Source organism: Populus euphratica, unplaced genomic scaffold (assembly GCF_000495115.2).
Source record: "Populus euphratica unplaced genomic scaffold, PopEup_1.0 scaffold156.1, whole genome shotgun sequence".
NCBI lineage: Eukaryota > Viridiplantae > Streptophyta > Magnoliopsida > Malpighiales > Salicaceae > Populus > Populus euphratica.
The window spans coordinates 9,886-24,245 of record NW_011499931.1 but is presented as its reverse complement, the minus strand read 5'-3'; the positions used below and the strand labels follow the sequence as shown (position 1 = coordinate 24,245).

General features: G+C 28.8%; 1 protein-coding gene across 2 annotated transcripts; it reads left to right on the top strand.

The window, feature by feature from the left end:
* Positions 1 to 10,725: 10,725 nt before the first annotated feature.
* LOC105136004 (ABC transporter G family member 15-like) lies at positions 10,726 to 14,360 on the top strand. 2 transcript variants are annotated; one of them, XM_011041139.1, is made up of 9 exons: positions 10,726 to 10,949; positions 11,111 to 11,190; positions 11,347 to 11,808; positions 11,891 to 12,013; positions 12,112 to 12,237; positions 12,926 to 13,210; positions 13,306 to 13,578; positions 13,674 to 13,781; positions 13,863 to 14,360. In XM_011041139.1, exons 1-9 carry the CDS (start codon positions 10,781 to 10,783, stop codon positions 14,217 to 14,219), a joined length of 1,983 nt encoding a protein of 660 aa, XP_011039441.1. In that variant the 5' UTR covers positions 10,726 to 10,780; the 3' UTR covers positions 14,220 to 14,360. The 2 variants fall into 2 exon arrangements, with proteins under 2 accessions (XP_011039441.1, XP_011039442.1); XM_011041140.1 differs by having other exon boundaries at positions 12,112 to 12,273; positions 12,953 to 13,210.

Genomic DNA, 14,360 nt, shown 5'->3' with positions numbered 1-14,360 from the left:
CTAGAGTTTTTTAAAAGTTTCACATTAGATCCATGTATAATATTATCCTTATAAAAAATATATATATAATTTTATTTGAAACTATTGAGAAATTAGATAATATTTTAAATATCATTATAATTGTTTTATTCATTATGAATTTTATTTAAAATAAAAAAAACTAAAAAATAATTTTTTTATAAAAAAAGAGCTCAGGCACTACAACGAGCTTGCATGTTTGTTCTTTTTTTTCTCTTTTTTTTTTTAGGAAAAACAATTTATTGTTAGTTCAATATTGCTTGCTAAAAATATTTTTAATTCTAAAATACTATAAAATCAGACCTAAAATATATTATTGATTCAAAAATACTTTTCAGTTTATTTTTTTTAAAATTTCTTGACAAGATAAAAATTTTAAGCTTCCTCTATAAAGCTTCATTTTTTAATACAAATTCATTGATATTTAGATTGATTTTTTTTATTGCTAGATGTTAACTGAATAATTTTTTTTGATGACTCTCTTTTTTATCTTTTAACATATAAAAATAAAAATGTAAATAAATTAAAGTTTAAAATCAAAATATAAAATTCTCAAATAATAAGGACCAAACTATAGTTTTCACACCTCTAAACAAAAAAAATGAAATGCAAGTTTTGTTTTTTAATTTTGTTATTGTTCTTTCAATTTTTTTTTCTAGCAACAAATTAAACTTTATATAAAATCAATGCCTAATTTGCACACGGAACACTTTCATGGATCTTGACTATGAGATAGAATGGAAATAAAAGAGACGCATAGTGATACATAAATTGAAGTGATCTGAAATTAATTGGATAAAATTGAAAAATAAAGTTTAAAATAGTAAAAAAATCATGAAGAATAAATATTGTTATCCATGATAATTTTAACTAGAATTCAAAATAAAAATGAATTCTAATTTTAATTTTTTATTAATATAAATATTCATATCAACTTGTATATACTTCCATTAATTTTATAAACTTTAAAATTAATAATTATATAAACTTCAAATAATTTTAAAATTTATAAAACTTAAAATTAATGATTTATTACGAGCAAATCGTGTATTTTCATTGTTTTTTTAGATTAACGTGGGTGTTCGGGTCAGTTTGCGCGCAGCACGACTAATCCCATGGGTTTTGAAGTTAACGACCATGTAAGCCTTTAGTGATCATCATATTAGCAACCAAGAAGTCAAACCTGAGACCACAGAGGGAGCAAACCCCTTGATCCCAAGTCCTTACCACTTAATTAGTTACTTTTGTATACTATAAGTTGTGGTTGAAAAGGTGACGAGTGGCTTGAAATGTTCAATTTACGGGTCAATTTATGTGGTCCCTTGATCATCGCAAACGTAGAATTTCATTCTTTTTTTCTTTTTTTTTCAATTTGGGCCTCTTAATATCAAAATTCAGACCTGGCAGGAAACATAAAGTGGGCCACTACTGTTGGATTACTACAAACTCCAGCCTTAAAAGCCGACAGAAACACCTAAAAATATAGGAAATAATTTTCTTCTGAACTGCAGCGGAGAGAGATTTGGTTGATCAATTTGGTAAAGATAGTAAAATGGAAAAGGGGACTTTTTTTTTATTTTTATAATTGGATATTTCAAATTAAATTTTATGAATTGAGTTTTTCAGTTATTAATAATAACAACATAATCAAGTATATAACTCGATATTTATTAAGAATTTATGGACGTATCCGTTGAAAAATGATATAGAAAAAAAAAATTGCATGAAATATAATCAATGTGTGTGAGCATGGGTATGAAATATGTTTAAGTCCATTATTCCTTGCATCGTAAACCCTAAACCGAGTTGCCATGGTGGGGCTTGCTGCATCTTGGAATCCGAGCTGCCATGGTTGGTTTGCATCAGAAGGAGTAGCTGTGGGGAACAAGTAGTTGTTTTCAGAACTTCATTATTTCAAAGCTCTCTGCTTCTACACAGGGCCACGACGCGATGATTTTATAATTTCAAAGTGAATTTATGGGGCTTGCTCATCCTGTCGGGTCATTAGAATGAAAACTGACAAATTTGGTTGAGGGATAGGGATGTATAAACTGCTTTGAATATGAATATTAGGGAGAGTTTCTTCGGCGGAAAATGGTTTTTTAAAAATTATTTTTTAAAATTTATTTGTTATTTAAAAACTTAATTAATAAAAAATAGTTTCTAGTTAAAAAAGAATTTGGTTTAGTTTTCAAAAAAATATTTTTTAAAAAAATTTGAATAAAAAATACTTTCTGGAAATTATAAAAAAATTAAAAATATTATATTATTTGCTGATTATATTAAATTTGATCCTTAAAAATTTTTATTACTAGATATATTTTGTTTTGAAGATTTTTTTTAATTTCATCTCTTAGAATTTAATTTTTATATTAAATTTTGGTCCTCATTTTTATAATTGTTATTTGCTTTTCCCTTATTATGTTTTAATTGAAATTTTTTATCAATTAAATTTAATCCTCATTCTTTTAATTGTTACTTATTTTATTTGAAATAATTTATAAAATAGTTATTATTATTATTTTAATTTCTTTATCTTTTAATTTTTTTATTTGTTAGATTTGATCTCTATTATTTTGGTTATTATTTATTTTATTTGAGATAAATTATTAAATTATATTTTTTTTCAATTTTATTCTCATTCAACTTTTTAATTTGTAAGATTTTTTTTACTATTTTAATAAACTTGAAAAGAATTATTTTTATTTTTATCATTATGAATTTATTTTGTAATTTAACATAAACTTGTTGTTTTTTACCCACATTATTTATTGAACAAAAAAACTTATTATGATATAAAAAAGTAAATCTTTTTTTAAATAAAAATAATCTCTCAATGTTTTGTATGCAATTGAAAGGAAAATAAATAAATAATTAATATAATAAATTACACAAGAAATATGAAAAATAAAAGAAAATAAAAATTTTATTTTTATTGAATAGTAATGACCACAATTAGATTTTTTTTAATATATTAAGCTCATATATAATAATTAACTAAATGATTGTTAATATTACTAGGAGAAGTTATAATCTTATATGAAAACTATGGCAAAATTGAATGATGTTTAATTAAATATAATTTTTATTATTTTATGTATTGTGAATTATATAAGGAGAAAAAAAAAATACTTAAAAGGTGATATATAAAAAAAAGACTAAACACATGAGTTTGAAAGGATGGGCTAGTCTATCTAGAACAATACAAAAATGTCACAATGTACATAAATAGTCAGGTTAGAACATGGGGTTTTCTTTCTTTTTAAAAATTAGATAAACAAAACTTTGCCTGCTCTATTTACTTTTATTAAAATGAATAAGACAATGCATTATCAATTGGTTAAGATTTGACCATCACAAATAACCATAAATATGGGATATGAGTAACCATCTAGGTGGTGGCCAAGTGGTAAGGACTTGGGATCAAGGGGTTTGCTCCTTCTGTGGTCTCAGGTTCGAGTCCTTGGTTGCTCATATGATGGCCACTGGAGGCTTACATGGTCGTTAACTTCAGGGCCCGTGGGATTAGTCGTGGTGCGCGCAAGCTGGTCCGGACACCCACGTTAATCTAAAAAAAAATTATGGGATATGAGTTTTGTTTACCTTAAAACTCTTATTTTAACATTTTGTTTACCTTAAAACACATAAGAAATATATTAGAAACTTTATTAAACTTATTTTTAATCTCAAAACATCTTTTAAATAGTTAATAAATAAATAAAAAATATTCTCGCGCCTATCTCAATCTTTCAACAAGATGAAACTCAAAATTTCCTAAATAGCATGCCTCTCAGCAAGAACCTCGTATTGATACAAAAAATCTTTTTTTTTTTATTATAGTCGGAGATGATCAATCTATCTCTTTCTCTTTTTTTTCTTTTTGTTTTTTCTAAACACATTTGTATTAATTCTTTTTTCTTGTTTTGGAATCAAAATGCAAATTTCAAAGGTTCTATCCATTCTAATTTTATTATTGCAAAAAAAAATCATAAAAATGTAATTTTTAAAGAATTTCTTTGATTGTAAACCTAATGCATATCATTCAACACAAAATGTAGCTTTCATGCATTTTTCATTGACGAAAAAAAAATGTTAGCTCAAAGTTAGGCTATTCATGGATTTGATAAACATCCTAAGACTTTGGCTCTTGTGTTTTGAAAGCAAAATATTTTCTAATATGAGGTTAGCATGCCTCTCAGCAAGAACCTCGTATTGATACATTTTTTTTTTTTATTGTAGTCGGAGATGATCAATCTATCTCTTTCTCTTTTTTTTTTCTTTTTGTTTTTTCTAAACACATTTGTTTTAATTCTTTTTTTCTTGTTTTGGAATCAAAATGCAAATTTCAAAGGTTCTATCCATTCTAATCTTATTATTGCAAAAAAAATCATAAAAATGTAATTTTTAAAGAATTTCTTTGATTGTAAACCCAATGCATATCATTCAACACAAAATGTAGTTTTCATGCATTTTTCATTGATGAAAAAAAAATGTTAGCTCAAAGTTAGGCTATTCATGGATTTGATAAACATCCTAAGACTTTGGCTCTTGTGTTTTGAAAGCAAAATATTTTCTAATGTGAGGTTAAAATAATTTTATCTTAAGCTTTTTACAATTTTCAAGAGGTTTAATCTTTATAAAAATAATAACTTGATTTTTCATTCAGGCATGACTGAAATTGTGAAGGTATATGATAAGTTAATCTTATGTTATTTTTTTTTCAAAATAAGAGGCTAGAATAAAATTTGAGGTTTTATTGAGAAAACAATTATCTTATTTTTAGCATTTATTTTATCAATATAAATAATAACTAGTAGCTTTGTTTATAATATTGTAATTCTTGTGAAAAACTTCTTTCACATTCTTAGAACACCATTTATATTGGAAATGATTTTTGTAAATTCACATAATACAAGTTACAACTCTTGGCTATGAAAGAAAAATATTTATAGGGTCATCAACGAATATTTCAAAGTTTTAAAGATTCAAGATTAGGGTCAACAAATATTTCAAAGTTTTAAAGATTCAAGATCATTGTCATTGTGTCTTTCAATATTGTTTTCATCATATTTCTTTTATTTGTCTTTTTTGTTTGCTTTGGTTGAATATTCTTATTTTGTTTTGACCCTAATTTTTTTTTAATTTGAGCATGCCCCCTAATATTTGGATTTCTCTGGTTTTTTGAACTTTTCACAGCCTCACTTCAGTTTGGTATGCACCTAGCATTTGGATTTCTCGGACTTTTTGAATTTTTCATAGACTTACTTCAGTTTTGATCTTTAAATTTCTGTTTGCCCTTTTAGTATAGCGTGTAATCCTAGTTGACTTTTGATTTTTTAGAATTTATATTTGCCCCTAGTAAGAGTTGTGATCTTAGTCATTATCAACTCTTAATCTCAACAATTTTTATTTGCCCAACAATTTTTATTTGCCTCCAATATGAGATGTGATGGTAGTAAGATTTTTTATGAAATAAATTTAAAGCTTAAATGGAGATCACAAGGGATATATTTTTAGACATCTAATGTTAATAAAGATGGTTTTTTTTTTGTTTTTTTCTCATTTTAAGCACAAGCAATTAACTTGATAAATTTTATCCTTGTCTAATGTAATGGTTTAAAGCTTTTGTATAAAACTTATGTTTTCATGTATTAATGAGTAGAAAATTAAACTATAAACGATTATGTATGCAGCTAATATATAGCCCAAAAGACATGGAAAGTGAGTTTTTTATTTTTCATGTCTTCGTTCAAAATTATTTAGTCATCTCAAAATATAAAATTGCTTGAATGATTTGTTTGCCACCTTATAAAAGGGTATCTAAATGTTGTGTTAAACAAACATCAAATTATTTTTGAAATAAAAAAGAAAATTCAATTTTTCAAAAATATTTTACCAAAAGGTTTTTTTCCAAGAACAAAGTTTTTGAAATATATTTTAATGAACGTATTGTAGCTTATAGTTAATGGTCCTACATGTTCAAACTATAGATGAGTTATGAACTTGTTTTCTGTTTTGGTTTTCTCTCTTGAACCCATAAACAAGAAGACTTTGTTAAAAGGAGTGGAAAAGTCTTTATCAATGGCAAGAGAAGCATCGACTTCAGAGATATTGAAAAATACTAGTTAGAAGTATTGTTTATCATCTTACCTGTTATATGTTACTCTAAATTTCAGTCTTACGTTACTCAAGAATATTTGTTTCTTAGAAACCTCATAGTCAGAGAAACATTTACGTACTCGACTCACTTTCTAGTAAAATGACCAAAGACAAGATAGATAAAATTGTTGATAGTATAATAATTAATTAATTGATGAATTGATAATGAATTAAATTATTTTATTAGAATTTTATTTTATTTTTGGACCAATATATTATGAATTTAATAGGCCACTTATACTAAGAATTATTAGTGAAAAATTAAATTAAGATGATTTAATCAATTATATCTTGATTAAGATATATTTTAAAAATTAAGGACCCTAATATAATTAATATAGAGATTATACTTCTAAATCTAGAAAAATCAAATAAAGACTTGATTAAATAAATTTCTAAAATTATTATTATTATTATTATTATTATTATTATAGGATTTTTAGGAATCCCTATAGATATAAATCTAAACCTATTATTTTGTAAGTGAAAAGAAAAAAGAAAAAAGAGTAGTTTATTAGACAAAAAAACTACACAAACACAATATTACAACTAGCATTCTAGACATAGCAATTCCTCTATTCTAAATAGGAATTTAAGAGATTTCTCATGGGTGATTCATGAGGATTACTGTTAGAGGCCGAATAATTAGACAAGTTATGATTTGCGACAATTCAACCTTTAAGGAGAATCTATTTAACAGGATTTTAGAGACTCCCAACTAATTTTGTTTCATACTTTTTTCTACATGTATGATAATTGAGAGCCCAACACATTATAGAATATTTTTAGAGGGTCTACAATTAAGTTAAAGAAGCAATCCCTAATGGTAATGCAAAATACAAGGCCCGATCATATAGTTATCAGAAGGTCACTTTTAAGATTCAAGATTTGGTGTGGGTTATGCATAACCTTGATCAATTTCTTATGGAGCACAAGAACTAGGAGGGGGAAAATGGACCTTGTAAGTTATTATGAAAGATCAGTTAAAATGCCTACATATCATGCTTTCCCAGTCATTTAAAAACCTCTAATATCTTTAATGAAAAATTTCTTTTAAAAAAAGGTTTGTGTACCATCACTTGCTAAATGATATTTGGAAACCCAACAATCTCTTCTTTAAGGAATAATAAGATATTAAAGCTAGTACTCTAAGCATAACAATCCCTCTATTCTATATAGAAATTTAGGAGATTTCTCATAGGTGATTTGTGTGGATTATTATTAGAGGCAAGACAATATTTGTGGTTTGCAACAACCCAATATTTGGAAGCCCAACAATCTCTTCTTCAAGGAATAATAAGATATTAAAGCTAGTACTCTAAGCATAACAATCCCTCTATTCTATATAGGAATTTAGAAGATTTCTCACAGGTAATTTTTGTGGATTATTATTAGAGGCAAGACAACACTTGTGGTTTGCAATAACCCAACTTTTAAAGAATTATTCAAAGATGAAGAAGAATAGATTTTCAGGTAATAAATTCATAAACAACTATAAATCTATTTAATAGGATTATAGGAACTTTCAAATAATTTTATTTTATAAATTTTGATACATAAATGATATTTGGAACCTAACAATCTCTTTTTGAAGAATGAGATTGAATACTTTTATACTAGATTATAAAGGTTTAATAACACTAAATATAATCAGGGATTAAGAATTTTAAAGTGTATTTACTTTTAGATTAGCTTGTATATACTATATATATAGAAACCACTCTCTAATTTTATAATTAGATAAGCTATATATATGTTTATAAGAAAAACTAGTTGTTTATATTAGTTATAATCCAAATGACAACTCATACAATCAACAAGTTCAAACTAGTCAAGCTGAACGGTCAATCAATTCCTGTAAAATTTTCAGGTGTTCATCATAGAAGAATAATTAGTCAGCTGGTTTATTTGATCTCACTAAAAGATTGACCAGTTCATGCAGAATTCTAATTTTGACAGATTAACCTAGGTGAATTCTTAGAATCAGCTATCTTAGATTTTATCATATAATTAATCAATCTTTTAAATGCATAGAGAGTGAAATGTGTGAGTTCATTTTAATTGTGCTATCAAGTAGGATATAAAGATTTACGTTAAGCACTTGAAATGAATACTTAATCTAGGTCTTTACTTTGCTTCATTCTTGTACTGCTTGATTGATTTCTTCACGGAATATGTCATGTTTGTTGATACATTCTTTAAATAAACCTATTTAAAACTTATTCTAAACAAGAAAAATTATTAGTTCATTTTTTATTTTATTGTTATCATCAATATATATATATATATAAATGAATATTTGATGTCAAGGCTAACAGGTTCCAAGATAATCATGAAAGATGATGTTTTACCATTAAGAGACGCTACAAGCGTCATCCACTTTTATTTATTTAATTATATTTATATTTTTTAAAATATTGAATTGCTTCTTATTCAAATTGATCATAACTAAAAAACAAAGATAAAAAGACAAAAATACCTATGTTTGTTTTAATTTTTTGCTTTTAAAGGTTATATAGTCATTTTAATGTGCAAACATAGCAGTAAAAGACCAACAAGCCACTAGAACCCAATTTGTTACTTTCAAAGGTATTTAAGTAATTTTATTATACACCTAAAATATAAAAAGATTGATTTGTCTCTAATTAATATGATAATAACAAATAGACTATATTAAAAAGATCATTTTGCTCCTAATAGCTAGTTAAATGATTTTTTGTTAGAACAAAATAATCATTTCACTATGCGAATCTATAGTTATATATGAATTAACACGGACAAAAGATTGATGTCTTCTCCTAACTGTAGAAGTGTTGAAGTAACAAATAAGCAGGCAAGACCGGGGTCGAACTCTAGAGAGGTTAACTATATAAATTATAAATAATGATGATGACGACGACGACGACTTTGAGATGTAAGATTAATGTAAGAATTAAACTAGGATAAAATAATTGTCAAGGTTAAATGATCTACTAATGATATTTCAAACAAGTATAATATAATTTTTTTTTTATTCAACTGGAAACCACACACAAAAGAGGTTCCAATCAGATTATAAATTATAAACATGATTACATTAATTATCTTATTTGAATAATACTAATACTTGTAAATATTATCAATTATTCATGATTATAACATATTTTAATGACAAATCGAGTTCCTTTCATAGCACAGGTGTCGGTTACACTATACAGTTGGACTATAAAAGTGTCAAGTATTTATTGTATCAAGGGTTATATAATATAAATCTAGATTAATCACTAACAAACAAAGTATTAAAAGTGAACAAGATAACAAATACAAAACATCTTAGTATCATGAATTAAAATCCATGTTAAGTTTATACTATACTTATTCTTACACCATTAGTGTAATATTTCCACCTTGACATAATAAACTTAACACTAAATACAATAAAAGAGAGAAATATAAATAAGATAATAGTTAACTAAGTAAAGGAAAAGAAGTGAGAAGTATAAATAAGAGATCAATATCAGCAAAACTTAAGCATTATAATATAAAGAAGTATAAATAAGAGATTAATATTAGCAAAACTTAAGCATTATAATATAAAGAGAGCAAGAACATGATCTTGATCTGAAAATCAAGCTATTTAGATGCATGACAAATACCTCATTTCATAGGATAAAATTGAAAACTATTGATTTGTTGACTAATTGTTGAGTGGATGACCACATATTGACTTGGTGATGATCTTTATCTTCTTGTCTAAACAAAATATCAATGTTAATATCAAAATTTGAATAGACTTGATTCATAAAAGTTTTGGGAAATTGTCTCATCTTTTTTTTAAAAAAATTGAGGTCATTTGGACTTCTAGAACTTGAGTTATGGGCTAAACACTGAACAGTGTCTGGGCTGCAGAATAAATTTGAATTTATCTGTTATTTCTATAATTTGAACTTGAAAATGACCTTTTTAAATCTTGGATTTACATGAAAGTTTTAGTCCTATGTTTTATGAATAGTGCTCGGGCTAGAGGACAGATTCAGACTTATCTGTTGTTTCTATAATTTGAACTTGAAACCAGTTATGATCCAATGACCGAACAATATTCCAGTTAGACTGAACCAGGATCTCTTTTCTAAGCTTCGCCCTCTCTTTGTCTTCTAAATTTCAAAAATTAAATTTATCAATCAATTCTTTTATTTATAAATTTCAGAAATTAAATTTATCAATCAATCCTTTTATTTATGTAATAGACCTGCATTTAAGATGAATATTTACCATAAATTAAAGATATTTTATATTATTAGATATGTTATTATAAAATATGTCTAGTTATGGAGTTATTGATATTTGAAGTACAAAATAATGATATAAAACCTTGATAAAAATATACTTTTAAGAGTAATAATGAATTTATGTACAATAAAACACTAATCTAATTTTTATTTTTATTTTATTTAATGTTAACTTTTGGGGAACAAAGCACTGCATGTTCGTTGAATAGTTCAAATCACTTTTAATTGCGTTTAATTGATGTCAATTATTGGAGGATAGAAAGTCATTAAGAATTGCGTGGATGCAAACGTTGGAAGTTTAACATTGCAGTGAAGAAACTGAAGGAGACAAAACAATGTGCTTGGTATGGGAAAATCTCACGGTGGAGCTACCTAGCATGATCACGAGTGGTTCAACGAGGAAATTGCTAAGTGATCTTAGTGGTTATGCTGAACCAGGCCACATCATGGCTATCATGGGACCTTCTGGGTCCGGCAAATCCACGCTACTTGACTCATTGGCTGGTATAAGTCTCTCCTCATCAACCTTCAAGAACATATTTTTGAAAATAATTTGTGGATGGTTAATGAACATATTGCAACTTGTAGATATTGGAATTCTGCGTGTTCAAACTATACATGAGTTATGATTCTGTTCCGATTTTCTTACTTGATCCGATAAACAGGAAGACTTTCTTCAAATGTTAAATTGAGTGGAAAAGTCCTTATCAATGCCAAGAGAAGCAGCATAGGCTGCAGAGATATTGTAAGTACTGTTGAAAAATAGGAGTTCGAAGTACCTCTAATAACTTGGGTTACTTCTTCAAGTCTTGCTTTGTTTCCTTCTGTTTACATCAAATATTGAAAGGACTGCTAAATATTGTTTATCATCTTACCTGGTATATGTTTCTTCAAATTTCAGTCTTACGTTACTCAAGAAGATTTTTTCTTGGGAACCCTTACAGTCAGAGAAACAATTACTTACTCGGCTCACTTGAGGCTTCCTAGGAAAATGACTAAAGACGAGATAGATGGTATTGTTGACAACACAATAATGGAGATGGGTCTTCAAGATTGCGCTGATTCTAAGATTGGAAATTGGCATTTAAGGGGCATAAGCACTGGTGAAAAGAAGAGACTTAGCATTAGTGTTGAAATTTTAACACGTCCACATATTATGCTCCTTGATGAGCCTACAACTGGCCTGGATAGTGCCTCAGCTTTCTTTGTGATAAGAGCTCTTAGCAGCATTGCTTATGATGGAAAGATTGTCATTTGTTCCATTCATCAGCCAAGTAGCGATGTTTTCAATCTTTTAGATGATTTGCTGCTTCTCTCAGGAGGAGAAACTGTCTATTTCGGAGAAGCGAAAATGGCAGTGAAGGTCCGTGAATACAAGTTTTATGTTAAAACCCAGACAGGAACTTTTTAAAAAAGCACTGCTTTTATAATATCTATCAAAACAGTTTTTCGCAGAAGCCGGATTCCCTTGTCCAACAAACAGAAATCCTTCTGATCACTTCCTGCGTTGTATAAATTTGGACTTTGATATCATTGCCGAAGCTCTTTTGCGATATCAGAACATCTGCGTAAGTTTAAAGTCAGAATTTGTTGATTATTCAAAGCTGTTTCTATTGATCCTCCACAGGATAGCTTTATGTTTTCTTTCTTTTATGGTTCCTTACAGGCAATCCCAGAATCGTCAAGTAATTCGGTAAAGATGAAAACTGCGGAGATCAGAGAAACACTTATTGAGAAGTACAAGTGCTCTGAGTTTTCAATTAATACAAGAAGAAGAATTCAAGAAATCTCAGTAACTGGTTTCATTAACTTTGGCGTATCTAAATTTGTAGTCGGATTTTTACTTTTATTTATTTATTTTCAAGAATGAATGTATATCATTTATCAGGGAAACAGAAATTAATTAGGAGCGAATCCCTATTACAAAGAAAATTCTTTATAATGAAATGTCTCCCTACTACAGACATTTAAACCAACTCCCAATCGTAGCAAACATCAAACAAAATAGATATGTTATCTGTCGAGGATGATTGTTTAGAGTGCCACCTGTTGTTTCTCTCTTTCCATAAAAGATAAGAGGCAAGCACACCAGAATATACTTAGGATATACAGTTTTGTAGAATCTCACCCCGACCTGTCCTTGTAAACTAGCAGTCAAAGAACATGTGATCCCTGCACTCGTCTGCCGGGTTACGCTACACACAAATATATATGGTCGATAACTCTACCCATTCTAATCTGCTTGTCTTTGAATGAAAGTCTACTGAGGATTATCAACCAAGCTGTGAAGCGTGTAGAAATATTGAGAGAGTTCCATAGAATTTTACGACAATCAACCCTCACACTTCTATCTCTTGTCTCTTCCCAGGCACTTTTAACACTGAAAGGCCGTTTGGCGTTCGGATTTTTTTTTTTTGAGCATAGTGGCCAAATCATTTTGCATCAAGCCATTGATTTATTGAATGTTCACTGCAATACAGGAAGAACCTGCCATTGAACCGAACAAGAGAATCAATGCTAGCTCTTGGAAGCAACTTTCTACTCTGACACGCCGATCTTTTGTTAATATGCACAGAGACATGGGCTATTATTGGCTGAGGATGGTTCTCTATGTCTTAATATCAATAAGCATTGGTGTCCTCTTTTTCAACAGTGCAAGGGATCGTGAAACGATTTTGGAAAGAGCAAAGTGTGTGTGTTTTGTTTATGGCTTCATGATTTGTTTGTCCTGTGGAGGCTTACCATTTTTCATTGAAGAAATGAAGGTAAACTAAGCTGTTGATTCTCATTTTTCAATACAGGATCGAGTGCCTTCAACTAAGCTTTCTTCGTCGTTCTTTGTCTTCGCACTACATTTCAGGTGTTTCGTCGAGAAAGGTTGGGTGGAGATTACGGAGAGGCTGTGCTTGTGCTGTCGAACTTCTTCTCATCATTCCCATTCTTGCTTGCCATATCTCTTCTTTCAGGAACAATAATCTATTACATGGTGAAATTTCATCCAGGATTTCCTCACTATGCCTTTTTCTGCATCAATCTCTTTTGCTGTCTCTCTGTCGTAGAAACTTGTATGATGATTGTTGCATCTCTGGTGCCTAATGTCTTGATGGGCATTGGTATTGGAACCGGTGTAATTGTAAGTGAAGTTCAACCTTCCAGCATTAAAGTGATTGATTCCAAAAGTTTAATTTGTTAGTTAATGCAGTACTAAAAACACATGCTTTTCTGCAGGTCTTTATGATGATGGCATCTGAAATCTTCAGACCTGTACCAGACCTTCCAAAATTCTTCTGGCGTTACCCAGTCTCCTACATCAGTTTCGCGACATGGGCAATCCAGGTACATTTTCAGAGTTGTAATAATTTATCCCTGAACTGCAAAAACCTTTAGGCTGATTCAAAAACCTTGCTGAAAACATAGGGTGAGTACAAGAACGAAATGATTGGGCTCGAGTTTGATCCTTTACTTCCAGGAAACTCAAAGGTGAAGGGAGAAACAATCCTACAAACAGTTTTCGGAGTTCCCTTGAATCATTCCAAATGGTGGGATTTGACTGCACTGTTATTCGTTTTACTAACCCATCGACCAGTCTTGTACATGGTACTGAAGTACAAGGATAGAATAGCTTCAAAATTTCCCAGGCTACATGCCAATAAAACTGTCCAACACCTTGCAAGGAGAGTTTCGAAAGCGGGCGAAAGGCTTTCTTCCTCGAAGAGACACCATCCTCAGCATCCATTATCTTCTCAAGAAGGTCTCAGGTCTCCAATACCTTAGTTTACATTAAGAGAGCTTTCTGTTAATTTCTTTCAATGTACGCTCAAAAGTTTGCACGCTTGAATTTCGCAGCAAACAGCAGATCTATGCATGCATGTATCCAGCTATTATTTGACGACAATAAACATGCAGAATGAATTG